Source organism: Takifugu flavidus, chromosome 18 (genome assembly GCF_003711565.1).
Source record: "Takifugu flavidus isolate HTHZ2018 chromosome 18, ASM371156v2, whole genome shotgun sequence".
NCBI classification, from domain to species: Eukaryota; Metazoa; Chordata; class Actinopteri; order Tetraodontiformes; family Tetraodontidae; genus Takifugu; species Takifugu flavidus.
This window is the reverse complement of record NC_079537.1, coordinates 10,885,778-10,899,087: the sequence shown is the minus strand read 5'-3', so window position 1 is coordinate 10,899,087 and position 13,310 is coordinate 10,885,778. Positions and strand designations below refer to the sequence as shown.

The window sequence follows — 13,310 nt, the reverse complement described above, 5'->3', positions numbered from 1 at the left end:
ACGACTGTGTGCCAGGTGAAGTGAACCTTATGGGCAGCACCGGAGGAGACGGACCTCCTCTGTAGCCACTCAGTAAATGTACTAGTTTTTTGGTGACACTGATTAATTGATCGGGGTAAAACTGACCACTAGTTTTAGTTGTGTCTAGAGATATTTGCACTGAAATCAAAACGCAGCAACTCTAAACACAAACCTATTTATCAGCAGAAGCTTCCCAGGTGGAATCTGGACCACAGTGTTGTTGACCCAACACTCCATGAGGCCTTGAATGCACCACAGTGCCTTACAATAACTGTAATTACTTTATATCTAAAATGAAGTATTTTTTACAGAATCAAACATCTCTGGTCAAAACACCTAGAATGTTCTGGTTGTGGTTGAATGCTTCTATTTCCCCATGAGGAACTGACACTGGGTGTGCGACAGGTGTGAAATGGACCTTTGTGGGCTGGGCCCTTCAACAAATAAGCTACTTCAAAGCTGTGACAGCCAGCCCCCAACGACCAAATACTGTTGTAAAATGGTCGTGATGGTTCAAAGTCTGGAGAAAACTAGGTTTCTATTTGACTTTGACGAAAGAGAAATAAATACATCCAATTAACCATGTGCTAATGTTGGACCACTTTGATTAAACATTTAAATCCAGACATTATTTGGGAGGAAGTTCCATATTTCCAAATTTGTTTAAAGTTTAAACTGTTAAGCGGATTTGAAAATGGCCTCCAATAAAAGAGAGAAACCAAGAACATGTGATTGTGCATTAACTCACCTTTTCTAACCTTCCTGATTTGTGTCTGAGAGGCAGGGTTACCGGTACAAGACCAGGAAGAGAGTGAAGATATGAAGGTGGGGGAGAGAGAGAGAGAGAGAGAGAGAAGCAGAGGGAGGGCAAAAGAGTCCTGAGAAGTTAGTGGAAACAGGTAAAGTAAAAGGTGACGCAGGGTTAGCAGACGTTAGCCAGCGAGGTGAGCCATGAGGAGAAGGTTCTTAAAGTCCTGCTTCTCTCTGGGGATTGTTATTGTCTGTCTCATGGGGTTGCTGTCCAGCCTCAGTTGGTACTTATCTGGTAACAAGTAAGTGTGTCACACACACACACACACCACACACACACACACCACCACACACACACCACACACACACTCACACACACACACAAACTGTTGTGCTACAGTGAAGTCAGACAATTGTATGTGGTTCCTTGTGTATAAAATTGTTTGCTTCCATTAGTTAATGTGCCTTTGAACAGTGCTTTGGGTGGGACCACCCTACTTCCACAACTGGGATATCTACGTATATAGATTGCTGATCTGACAAAACATTATGCTGTGGCCGGACAATTCACCTTTGCTCCCTATATCTGTAGTATACTCCTTTCTAATGCACTTCACCTGTGTTAATAAGAATACCGTCTTGTTGTGTCATTATTACATGTTATCTTGTGTCGTTATGACACGTCATCTGACAGAACCTTCAGGGTCTTCTAGGTCTTCAGAGAAGGCCTAAAAATTCTGAACCAAGAAAATAGGAGTATTACATTAAGAAAAAAAAACATTTCTTTGCTACAATACATATTATCTTTTCTGTGTTCTAAAGTTAAGTTTACTGTTGAGTTGACATCAGCAATGAAAGGGTTACTGTCCTGGAGACATGTTATTCGGACAGAATCATCGTCTACCTGACCTTGTGGCCACTGTGTGTGAGAGCACAGAACTGGGAGGCCGACATGCTTCTATTCAGTGCCGGGCACCGTTCTGGCTCCATTCCTGTTCACCCTCCACACCTCAGACTTCACCTACAGCCCCTCAACCTGCCACCCCCAGAACCTCTGTGATGACTCTGTGATCCTCAGCCTCATCACTGACAGAGTTGATAAGGAGTGGTGGACTGGTGTCTGCAGAACCAAGGAGATGTTGAAATACTTCAGGAGGCAAAAACATGCTCCACCTGTTCTGATGAGCATCCAGGGTATGAACATTGAGAGGGTGTCCACCTACAAGTACATGGCTGTACATCTGAACAATAAACTGGACTAGTCCCATCACACGAACACTCTGTATAGGAAGGCTCAGAACCGACTCTTCCGAATGAGGAGACTGAGGTCTTCTGGAGAGCAGGGGAAACTCTTCAGAACTTTCTTTGTCTGTGTGGTGCCCTCAGCCATCTTTAATATGTTATCTCAGCTCAGGACAGGGAGAGATTGGACATGCTAATCAGGAGGGTTAGCTCTATCCTGGGCTTCTCTCTGGACTCTGTGGAGGAGGATGGTGGCTAAGCTAAGAGCCATGCTCCCACCCCCACCCCCTCCAGTGCAGTCTGACTGCATTGGCAGCTCTTAGAGCCAGAGACTGTTACACCGGCCCGACAAGATGGACAGGTACCACCGCCTGTTCCTGCCTACCGCTGTCATTAAATCAACATGTTAATGTAGCAGCTGTCCTGTGAGGAGAGGTTCAGTTTCATAACGCTGGCTGTGCAACAATAGTAAAAGTCACAGTTTATCTGTTGTGTTCGCAGGAAGAATCACACAGCTCCTGGAAGACAGGAAGTCCCCCAGCAGTCGGCCGAACTGTGCTCAGGTTGCAGGTGAGACAGAAACTTTTATCTGGGCGCATCATCAGATGGAGTCACGTCTACCTTTGTGTCACAGGGAGATCACTGACAAGGTCAACAGGTCGTACGCTCAAACCTTGGAGAAGAAGGAGGACAAGTCCAAAATATAGGTAAAATGTTTCACAAGTTTAAACTGGATCATTGAAACATTATGAATTGCCTTGAGGCACATTACAGAATCCTGGGGCCTGACCCCCAACAAGCAACAGTGGCAAGGAACAACTCCCCTTTACCCGGAAGAAACCTTGAGCAGGACCAGGCTCATGTAGGGTGACCCTCCTGCTAATGGCCGACTGGGTAGAGAGGGAGGAGAAGGGGGAGGACAGGTAGAGGAGAGAATAGGCAGAGATCAGGGAAATAATATCTGTAGATGGATACAGAGAGAGGGGGAGAGAAGCAGAAAAACTACCCAATAAATAACATTGAATAATGTTTCCTAAGGGGAACATGCACAAGGTGAAAAAGATTGGTCCAAGTTCAGAACCTTGTAGAACTCCATGACTAACCCTACAGTTTGAGGGGGGAATGCCATGGACATGAGCAAACTGGTATATATCTGGTAAATATGATCTTGTCACAGTCTGTCTTCTGGGAATTGTTTCACTCACCTGCTCAGAATCAGCAATCAGCCCGGTATTTAAGGTCCTGCCTCTGTTCCCTCTCTACCAAATTGTCCTCTGCATTCATACGAGTCATTCCAGCTTTTTCCTATGGACTGATCATCCGGTACCAACCCTGCCTTTTCTTGACAATCCTGCCTCGCCTCGGTCCCGGTAAAGACCTCCGCCTTCTGTCTCTGATCCCGAGTTCATGCGAATCACCCCTGGGTTCTGTTTGCTTGTGGCTGGCCTTCTTCTGCTGCTCAGTTCACTGTGCCAGCTCACTGGGATCTTCCTTCCGAGCGTGCCGCGTTTGGGTCCAATTGCTCTGCCCGTTTCAGATCTAAACAAGTCTCGTGCTGTCCCTTTAATCCCAATAACATAGTCTGTAGTCTCTGTAACTGTATCAAAAGCAGCACTGAGGTCCAGCAGAACCAGCATAGAAACCAGTCCAGTAAGATCATTAGAAACTTTAATAAGTGCTGTTTTTGTGCTGTGGTGAGCTCTAAAGCCTGACTGAAACATCTCAAACAGGCCGTTCCTCTGCAGGTGTTTTTCTTCTCTTGAAGGCATTTTGCCTTCTATCCAGTAGACTTCTTCAGTTCTGAACTTGTTGGGGACAGAGCTTGAAACTATAGCCCTTGTGGACCATTAGCATTCTAATGGTCTGGGTGGTCACCTGAGAGTCGTTGGCAGGGTCGTTCACCTAGTTGGGTGTCTCCCCTTTATCTGCTGGCTCACATGGTAATGAGTCACCAGGTCCCCTGAAATAGTGTGTTTGGTTTGTTGTTGGAAGGAGTGGAGGACTGCGTTGTATGTGGGTGATAGGAAGTGCCTTAGCCCAAAACCTTTGTTTAAGGATGGTTTTTCCAATTTGACATGGATGGCTTCCTTGACACCCCTTTTAAACCAGTGGTCTTCTCTGGCCAGTATCCGTACTTGGCTGTACTCAATGGAGTGCCCGCTCTCCTTTAGGTGTAAGTGGACTGCTGAGTTCTGACCCGAAGAGTTAGTACGTTTGTGTTGTGCCATTCTTCCATGGAGAGGTTGTTTGGTTTCACCAATGTACAATTCCTTACATTCCTCCGGACACTGTACAGGATAAACAACATCACATTGTTTATGTCTTGGTGTCTTGTCCTTCGAGTGTACCAGTTTCTGTCTGAGTGTCTTGCTGGGTTTAAACTGCACCGGTATGTCATGTTTTAAGAGGATCCTTCTAAATTTTTTAGAGACCCCGGACAGATAGGGGATTGAAACGCTGTGGTGTTTGTTTCTCTCCTCAGGAGAGATAATAATAATGATAATAACAAGTGTCATTAATAGTATTAATTGTTAGTATCATAGATAGGTGCATCTTTCACATAATCTTACTGAGAAATAATCATTTTAGCGTCATATATTCAAAATAGAAAACATTAAACAAAATATTGAATAAAGCTCAGAAAACAATACAAACACTCATCAAAGGAATGTCAATCTTTTATTGTTATTTGGTTAAGGACTTGTTTTTTGGTTGCGTGAACAGTATCATCTAACATAACAGCAAAGATGGGTATCACAATGGCTTTTAACATCATATGTTCAATTTCAACACACTGTGGTTGTGCAACAATCGTAAAATTCACAGTTTATCTGTTGTGTTCTCAGCAAGAATCACACAGCTCCTGTAAGACAGGAGGTCCCCCAGCAGGTGGCCGACCTGTGCTCAGGTTGCAGGTGAGACAGAAACGTTTATGTGGGCGCGTCATCAGATGGAGTCACGTCTACCTTTGTGTCACAGGGAGATCATTGACAAGGTCAACAGGTTGTACGCTCAAACCTGGGAGAAGAAGGAAGACAAGTACAAAAAATTCAGGTAAAGTGTTTTACTGAAGAGAAGAGATGAAAATCAGGACATCCTGCTCTTTCTTTAAAGACACATTTAACATGTTGGAGATCAAATGCTGGTACAATAATCATCAAATGATTGACCTTCAGCATTCATAGTTTAATAATGTGATTCTTTAGGTCTGAGCTGAGCAGCAAGTGTCAGGGGTTTGAGAAGGCCGTCATCACGCAGGCCAACACCGTGGTGGGATCTAAAATTGTGTATGATGGGGAAAGAAAAAGCTTGGTCCAGGTGACCCCGGAGATGTTCAACACCTTTCCAAAGGTAGTACGTTTGTGTGGTGACATAACTTCTGACAGTAAAGAAGATTGACACTGAGAACACGTAAAACTAGAAGGTGGAACCCCAGGGGGTATCTGGACTTGGAACCAGAGATCTCTTTATTTGCAGTCAAATGCTCTACCACTGAGCTATACCCCCAATTCTCCCAATTCTTGACTGTAGGAACATCCTTTCCCAAATAAAACATGGGAAACGTGCGCTGTTGTCGGCAACGGTGGGATCCTGAGTGACAGCGGCTGTGGAAAGATGATCGACTCGGCTCAGTTTGTCATCAGGTGAGATGATGAGTTCAGGTTCACGGCGACAGATTCCCTTTTTCTCCGCTTCCAGAGGTCATTCTCTGCAACGATGTGTTCAGGTGTAACCTGCCCCCCCTGAACAACGGTTACCAGGACCACGTGGGCGTTAAAACCGACCTGGTGACGGCGAACCCCAGCATCCTCTTTGAGAAGTGAGCTCAAACGATCCACTGTGACCCCACAACATTGTCTGTGTGTGTGTGTATGTGCATGTGTGTGTGTGTATGTGTGTGTGTGTGTATTGACGTCAGCTGTTCTGTTCAGGTATGGTGCACTCATGGGGAGACGGCGTCCATTCATAGAGAGTCTGCGTAGCTATGGCAACTCCCTACTGCTGCTTCCTACGTTCTCCTATAGGCGCAACACTCCTGTGTCCCTGCGGGCTTTTTACTCCATTGAGGACTTTGGAAGCCCCACCCGAGCTATTTCCTTCAATCCTCAGTACCTACAGAAACTCGACGTCTTCTGGCGCTCCAAAGGTTTACGAGCAGTCCGGCTCAGCACCGGCCTAATGGTGGCCAGTCTGGCACTGGAACTCTGCAGCAACGTGCACTTGTTTGGCTTCTGGCCGTTCAGCAACCATCCGCATGGACTCCGTACCCTGAAGAACCACTACTACGACGACATACAGACTAAAAAGAAGTTCCACGCCATGCCGGTGGAGTTTGAACTCCTGCTGCAGCTGCACACAGAGGGCGTGCTCAGGCTTCACCTGGACGACTGTGTGCCAGGTGAAGTGAACCTTATGGGCAGCACCGGAGGAGACGGACCTCCGTAGCCACTCAGTAAATGTACCATTTTTTTGGTGACACTGATTAATTGATCGGGGTAAAACTGACCACTAGTTTTAGTCGTGTCTGGAGATATTTGCACTGAAATCAAAACGCAGCAACTCTAAACACAAACCTATTTATCAGCAGAAGCTTCCCAGGTGGAATGGCCCACAGTGTTGTTGACCCAACACTCCATGAGGCCTTGAATGCACCACAGTGCCTTACAATAACTGTAATTACTTTATATCTAAAATGAAAGTATTTTTTACAGAATCAAACATCTCTGGTCAAAACACCTAGAATGTTCTGGTTGTGGTTGAATGCTTCTATTTCCCCATGAGGAACTGACACTGGGTCTGCCACAGGTGTGAAATGGACCTTTGTGGGCTGGGCCCTTCAACAAATAAGACCACTACCGACAGGTGTTTGTTTCCTGGTTGCTACTTCAAAGCTGTGACAGCCAGCCCCCAACGACCAAATACTGTTGTAAAATGGTCGTGATGGTTCAAAGTCTGGAGAAAACTAGGTTTGTATTTGACTTTGATGAAAGAGAATAAATACATCCAATTAACCATGTGCTAATGTTTGACCACTTTGATTAAACATTTAAATCCAGACATGATTTGGGAGGAAGTTCCATATTTCCAAATTTGTTTAGTTTAAACTGTTAAGCGGATTTGAAAATGGCCTCCAATAAAAGAGAGAAACCAAGAACATGTGATTGTGCATTAACTCACCTTTTCTAACCTTCCTGATTTGTGTCTGAGAGGGAGGGTTACCGGTACAAGACCAGGAAGAGAGTGAAGATATGAAGGTGGGGGAGAGAGAGACAGAGAGAGAGAGAGAGAGAGAGAGAGAGAGAGAGAGGAGCAGAGGGAGGGCAAAAGAGTCCTGAGAAGTTAGTGGAAACAGGTAAATCAAAAGGTGACCAGGGCTAGCAGACGTTAGCCAGTGAGGTGAGCCATGAGGGGAAAGTTCTTAAAGACTCGCTTCTGTCTGGGGATTGTTATCATGGGTCTGCTGTCCATCCTCAGTTGGTACTTATCTGATAACAAGTAAGTGTGTAACACACACACACACACAAAGATACTAAGAACACTTTTGTGCTACAGTGAAGTCAGACAATTTTATGTGGTTCCTTGTGTATAAAATTGTTTGTTTCCATTAGTTAATGTGCCTTTGAACAGTGCTTTGGGTGGGACCACCCTACTTCCACAACTGGGATATCTATCTAGATTGCTGATCTGACAAAACATTATGCTGTGGCAATTCACCTTTGCTCCCTATATCTATAGTATACTCCTTTCTAATGCACTTCACCTGTGTGTCGTTATGACACGTCATCTTACAGAACCTTCAGGGTCTTCTCGGTCTTCAGAGAAGGCCTAAAAATTCTGAACCAAGAAAATAGGAGTATTAAATTAAGAAAAAAAAACATTTCTTTGCTACAATCTTTTCTGTGTTCTAAAGTTAAGTTTACTGTTGAGTTGACATCAGCAATGAAAGGGTTACTGTCCTGGAGACATGTTATTCGGACAGAATCATCGTCTACCTGACCTTGTGGCCACTGTGTGTGAGAGCACAGAACTGGGAGGCCGACATGCTTCTATTCAGCGCCGGGCACCGTTCTGGCTCCATTCCTGTTCACCCTCTACACCTCAGACTTCACCTACAGCCCCTCAACCTGCCACCCCCAGAACCTCTGTGATGACTCTGTGATCCTCAGCCTCATCACTGACAGAGTTGATAAGGAGTGGTGGACTGGTGTCTGCAGAACCAAGGAGCTGTTGATATACTTCAGGAGGCAAAAACATGCTCCACCTGCTCTGATGAGCATCCAGGGTATGAACATTGAGAGGGTGTCCACCTACAAGTACATGGATGTACATCTGAACAATAAACTGGACTGGTCCATCACACGAACACTCTGTATAGGAAGGCTCAGAACCGACTCTTCCGAATGAGGAGACTGAGGTCTTTTGGAGAGCAGGGGAAACTCTTCAGAACTTTCTTTGTCTGTGTGGTGCCCTCACCAATCTTTAATGTGTTATCTCAGCTCAGGACAGGGAGAGATTGGACAGGCTAGTCAGGAGGGTTAGCTCTATCCTGGGCTTCTCTCTGGACTCTGTGGAGGAGGGTGGTGGCTAAGCTAAGAGCCATGCTCCCACCCCCACCCCCTCCAGTGCAGTCTGACTGCATTGGGCAGCTCTTAGAGCCAGAGACTGTTACACCGGCCCGACAAGATGGACAGGTACCACCACCTGTTCCTGCCTACCGCTGTCATTAAATCAACATGTTAATGTAACAGCTGTCCTGTGAGGAAAGGGTTTGTAGGTCAATGAGGAATCTTGATGAAATATAGTCAAAAGTGTAGTTTCCACCTTCAGTTTCATAACGCTGGCTGTGCAACAATAGTAAAAGTCACAATTTATTTGTTGTGTTCTCAGCAAGAATCACACAGCTACTGGAAGACAGGAAGTCCCCCAGCAGGCGGCCGAACGGTACTTCGGTTGCAGGTGAGACAGAAACATTTATGTGGGCGCATCATCAGATGGAGTCACGTCTACCTTTGTGTCACAGGGAGATCACTGACAAGGTCAACAGGTCGTACGCTCAAACCTTGGAGAAGAAGGAGGACAAGTCCAAAATATTCAGGTAAAATGTTTCACAAGTTGAAACATTATGAATTTATTTTCAATCAATCAATCAATCAATCAATCAATCATCAATCATCGATCAATCAAGCTTTATTTATATAGCCTCTTTTACAATCAAAATTGCCTTGAGGCACATTACAGTATCCCAGTGCCTGACCCCCAACACGCAACAGTCCTGAAGAGACACCATTACAGGAGTTATGTGATCTCTTTTGTCAATACCTGTCAGAACTCTAGCTGCTGCATTTTGGATCACCTGAAGGCTTCTTAAAGAGTTGTTTGGACACCCTGATAATAAAGAATTACAATAGTCCAGCCTGGAAGTAACAAATGCAGGGACTAACTTTTCAGCATCATACTGCGTCAGTAGTTTCCTGATCCTTGTGATGTTCTTCAGGTCTGAAGCTTCACTAACTGCTCTGTCTCCTCTGGTTTCATGGATAAATAAAGCTGAGTGTCATCAGCATAACAATGAAAATATATTCCATGCTGCCGAATAATGTTTCCTAAGGGAAGCATGTACAAGGTGAAAAGGATTGGTCCAAGTACAGAACCTTGTGGAACTCCATGGCTAACCCTACTGTATGAAGAAATTTTGGCATGTTTGCATTTACATATTTACCATCCTTGTATTTAGTATTATGCACGTATTCATTTTACTTATTCATTTTACTACTACTACTACTACTACTACTACTACTAATAATAATAATCCTATAATTATTATTAGGCAGGCAGGCAGGCAGGCAGGTGCATCTTTCATATAATCTCACTGAGAAATAATAATTTTAACATCATATATTCACAATAGGAAACATTTAACAAAACATTGTATAAAGCACAGAAAACAATCCAAACTCCCATCAAAGGGATGTCAATCATTGTTATTTGGGTAAGGACTTTTTTTGTTGCGTGAACAGTATCGTCTAACATAACAGCAAAGATGGGTCGCACAATGGCTTTTAACACCATATGTTCAATTTCAACACACTGTAGTGGTGCAACCTTAGTAAAAGTCACAATTTATCTGTTGTGTTCTCAGCAAGAATCAGACAGCTCCTGGAAGACAGGAGGTCCCCCAGCAGGCGGCGGAACTGTGCTCAGGTTGCAGGTGAGACAGAAACGTTTATGTGGGCGCGTCATCAGATGGAGTCACGTCTACCTTTTTGTCACAGGGAGATCATTGACAAGGTCAACAGGTTGTACGCTCAAACCTGGGAGAAGAAAGAGGGCAAGTCCAAAAAATTCAGGTAAAGTGTTTTACTTAAGAGAAGAGATGAAAATCAGGACATCCTGCTCTGTCCTTAAAGACACATTTAACACTTTGCAGATCAAATGCTGGTACAATAATCATCAAATGATTGACCTTCAGAATTCATAGTTTAATAATGTGATTCTTTAGGTCTGAGCTGAGAAGCAAGTGTCAGGGGTTTGAGAAGGCCATCATCACGCAGGCCAACACCGTGGTGGGATCTAAAATTGTGTATGATGGGGAAAGAAAAAGTTCGGTCCAGGTGACCCCAGAGATGTTCAACACCTTTCCAAAGGTAGTACGTTTGTGTGGTGACATAACTTCAGATGGTAAAGAAGACTGAGAAGTAGAAGGTGGAACCCAGGGGGCACCTGGATTTGAACCAGAGACCTCTTGATCTGCAGTCAAATGCTCTACCACTGAGATATACCCCCAATTCTTGACTGTAGGAACATCCTTTCCCTAATAAAACATATAAAACGTGCGCTGTTGTCGGCAACGGTGGGATCCTGAGCGACAGCGGCTGTGGAAAGATGATCGACTCGGCTCAGTTTGTCATCAGGTGAGATGATGAGTTCAGGTTCACGGCGGCAAAATCTGATTTTTCTCCGCTTCCAGAGGTCATTCTCTGCAACGATGTGTTCAGGTGTAACCTGCCCCCCCTGAACAACGGTTACCAGGACCACGTGGGCGTTAAAACCGACCTGGTGACGGCGAACCCCAGCATCCTCGTTGCGAAGTGAGCTCAAACGATCCACTGTGACCCCACAACATTGTCTGTGTGTGTGTGTGTGTATGTGTGTGTGTGTTTTGACGTCAGCTGTTCTGTTCAGGTACGGTGCACTCATGGAGAAACGGTGTCCATTCATAGAGAGTCTGCGTAGCTATGGCAACTCCCTACTGCTGCTTCCTACGTTCTCCTATAGGCGCAACACTCCTGTGTCCCTGCGGGCTTTTTACTCCATTGAGGACTTTGGAAGCCCCACCCGAACTATTTCCTTCAATCCTCAGTACCTACAGAAACTCGACGTCTTCTGGCGCTCCAAAGGTTTACGAGCAGTCCGACTCAGCACCGGCCTAATGGTGGCCAGTCTGGCACTGGAACTCTGCAGCAACGTGCACTTGTTTGGCTTCTGGCCGTTCGGCAACCATCCGCATGGACTCCGTACCCTGAAGAACCACTACTACGACGACATACCACCTAAAAAGAAGTTCCACGCCATGCCGGTGGAGTTTGAACTCCTGCTGCAGCTGCACACAGAGGGCGTGCTCAGGCTTCACCTGGATGACTGTGTGCCAGGTGATGTGAACCTTATGGGCAGCACCAGAGGAGACGGACGTCCGTAGCCACTCAGTGAATGTACCAGTGTTTTGGTGACACTGATTAATTGATCGGGGTAAAACTGACCACTAGTTTTATTTACGTCAAGAGATGTTTGCACAACATTAAACATAAATCTATTCATCAGTAGAAGCTTCAAAGATGTAATCTGGAACAAAATTCTGTTGACCCAAATGCTCTATGAGAGCCTTTAACAAGAATTTAGTGATAAGACTTAAATACAAGAGTTGTTTTGTTTGTGGTTCCTACATTAAAGCTGTGACAGCCAGCCTCCAATGACCAAATACAATGGTCGTGGTTCAATCTGTTACAACTACATTTTACATCGATTAACTTCATAAATGCATCCAATGAACCATTTGATGTTTGACCACTTTGATTAAACATTTACAGCCAGACCTGATTTGGGATGAAATCCCAATTTTCCAGATGTATTTAAGGTTTAAACTGTTGAGTAGATTTGCAACTCATTTGACAGGGAAAATGGTCGGCTCTAATAAAAAAAGAAAAACCAAGAATGTGCATGGATTGACTTTTTCTAACCTTCTAACCCCCTCACTGCCTAGGCCAAGGGTCATTAATTTAAATTTAAATAAACATAAATTTGCTGTGGGACATTTTAAAAGTAGATTTCAGATGTATTTCTAAAACTGATTAATGGGTGAAATAAGAAAGCTATTTTATAGCGCTTTCACGCAACCGGAAGAATACTTTGTCCGTTGCCTCGGCAACCACTAAAGTGACGCCAGGGGAAAATCTTGGATGTTCGCAGCCAAATTTTCCTCCACAGATTCATTCTTTGTAAAATTCTTCTGTATTTTCTGGAGTGGTTCCCCTTTCAATGGTATCAACTTGAAAGTTTTTAATTCCGGGCGTTGGTGCGGCAGAAACTTTGTCAAACCAATTGTGGTTGTGTTGGTTTGTCACAAATCTTTAAAATCATGGCCCCAAACTTCATCCGATTCTTTACGTTTTGATTTTGATATTACCGCACCTGCAGCTGTAACATTTTCACTGCAAATCCAAACATCTGGAAGAAGCTTTGCTCCAGTTAGGAGGCACCCAACTGCTCCCTCTGCCTCCTGGAATCATGTGCTCAGTGCCCCTAAAACCAGATCTTTGTAGTGTTTGAGTTTTATCCAGACAATTAGGCCATTAATGGGCTGGAATGTTTGTTTCTTTTTAGAGAGATTAGCCTGTTGCCACAAGTTGCCTTCCCGGAGATTGCTCGTGGGATTGGCTCACATCAGCAGTGACCTCATTGTACTCACAGCTGCAGCTTCCCTCTCATTCCCACCGGCGAGCCTCTCCGGGGATAGCTTTTTTTTTTTCAAATTTGTCAAATTCGTGAAAAGAAAACATTCTTCCTCCTCACTGTTTCATGTTTGTTCTCCAGGCAAATGAGTGGAAACATGACTGAGGACATTCGGACCATTCCACTGGATTTCTCACGAGTATGGAATGACTGCAGGAATGTTTGTAACGTCACACCAGTTCTTGTTGTTTTTTTAAACTGTGTGAGATGGAGCAAACCTAAATCTCGCGAGGCGTTAATGTAATTTTAAGTCTGACAGACGGGGATGTTCCTCCTGTCAGAAGCGGAAG

At 44.6% G+C, this 13,310-nt stretch overlaps 1 protein-coding gene and 2 non-coding genes across 11 annotated transcripts; 1 reads left to right on the top strand and 2 right to left on the bottom strand.

Annotated features, from left to right (window-relative positions):
* The first annotated feature begins 85 nt into the window (after nucleotides 1-85).
* LOC130515362 (alpha-2,8-sialyltransferase 8E-like) lies at nucleotides 86-12,223 on the top strand. 9 transcript variants are annotated; one of them, XM_057015533.1, is made up of 13 exons: nucleotides 88-1,073; nucleotides 2,515-2,583; nucleotides 2,648-2,718; nucleotides 4,856-4,928; nucleotides 4,993-5,067; nucleotides 8,902-8,970; nucleotides 9,035-9,109; nucleotides 10,154-10,222; nucleotides 10,287-10,361; nucleotides 10,514-10,658; nucleotides 10,813-10,925; nucleotides 11,010-11,102; nucleotides 11,197-12,223. In XM_057015533.1, exons 1-13 carry the CDS (start codon nucleotides 973-975, stop codon nucleotides 11,708-11,710), a joined length of 1,542 nt encoding a protein of 513 aa, XP_056871513.1. In that variant the 5' UTR covers nucleotides 88-972; the 3' UTR covers nucleotides 11,711-12,223. The 9 variants fall into 9 exon arrangements, with proteins under 9 accessions (XP_056871517.1, XP_056871516.1, XP_056871515.1 ...); XM_057015537.1 differs by lacking the exons at nucleotides 9,035-9,109; nucleotides 10,154-10,222 and having other exon boundaries at nucleotides 86-1,073; XM_057015536.1 differs by lacking the exons at nucleotides 2,515-2,583; nucleotides 2,648-2,718 and having other exon boundaries at nucleotides 87-1,073; nucleotides 4,860-4,928.
* Nucleotides 5,448-5,520, bottom strand: trnac-gca (transfer RNA cysteine (anticodon GCA)). The gene has a single exon. It is a non-coding gene; the product is annotated as a tRNA-Cys (tRNA).
* trnac-gca (transfer RNA cysteine (anticodon GCA)) lies at nucleotides 10,726-10,797 on the bottom strand. Its single transcript has one exon. It is a non-coding gene; the product is annotated as a tRNA-Cys (tRNA).
* Nucleotides 12,224-13,310: the final 1,087 nt, after the last annotated feature.

Excerpts from the sequence above, each read along its gene's own strand:
- LOC130515362 (XM_057015533.1), top strand. The coding sequence starts at position 973 with ATGAGGAGAAGGTTCTTAAAGTCCTGCTTCTCTCTGGGGATTGTTATT. Across the intron at positions 4,929-4,992 it reads GACCTGTGCTCAGGTTGCAG|GGAGATCATTGACAAGGTCA; the intron begins GTGAGACAGAAA and ends TTTGTGTCACAG. Across the intron at positions 5,068-8,901 it reads GACAAGTACAAAAAATTCAG|CAAGAATCACACAGCTACTG; the intron begins GTAAAGTGTTTT and ends TTGTGTTCTCAG.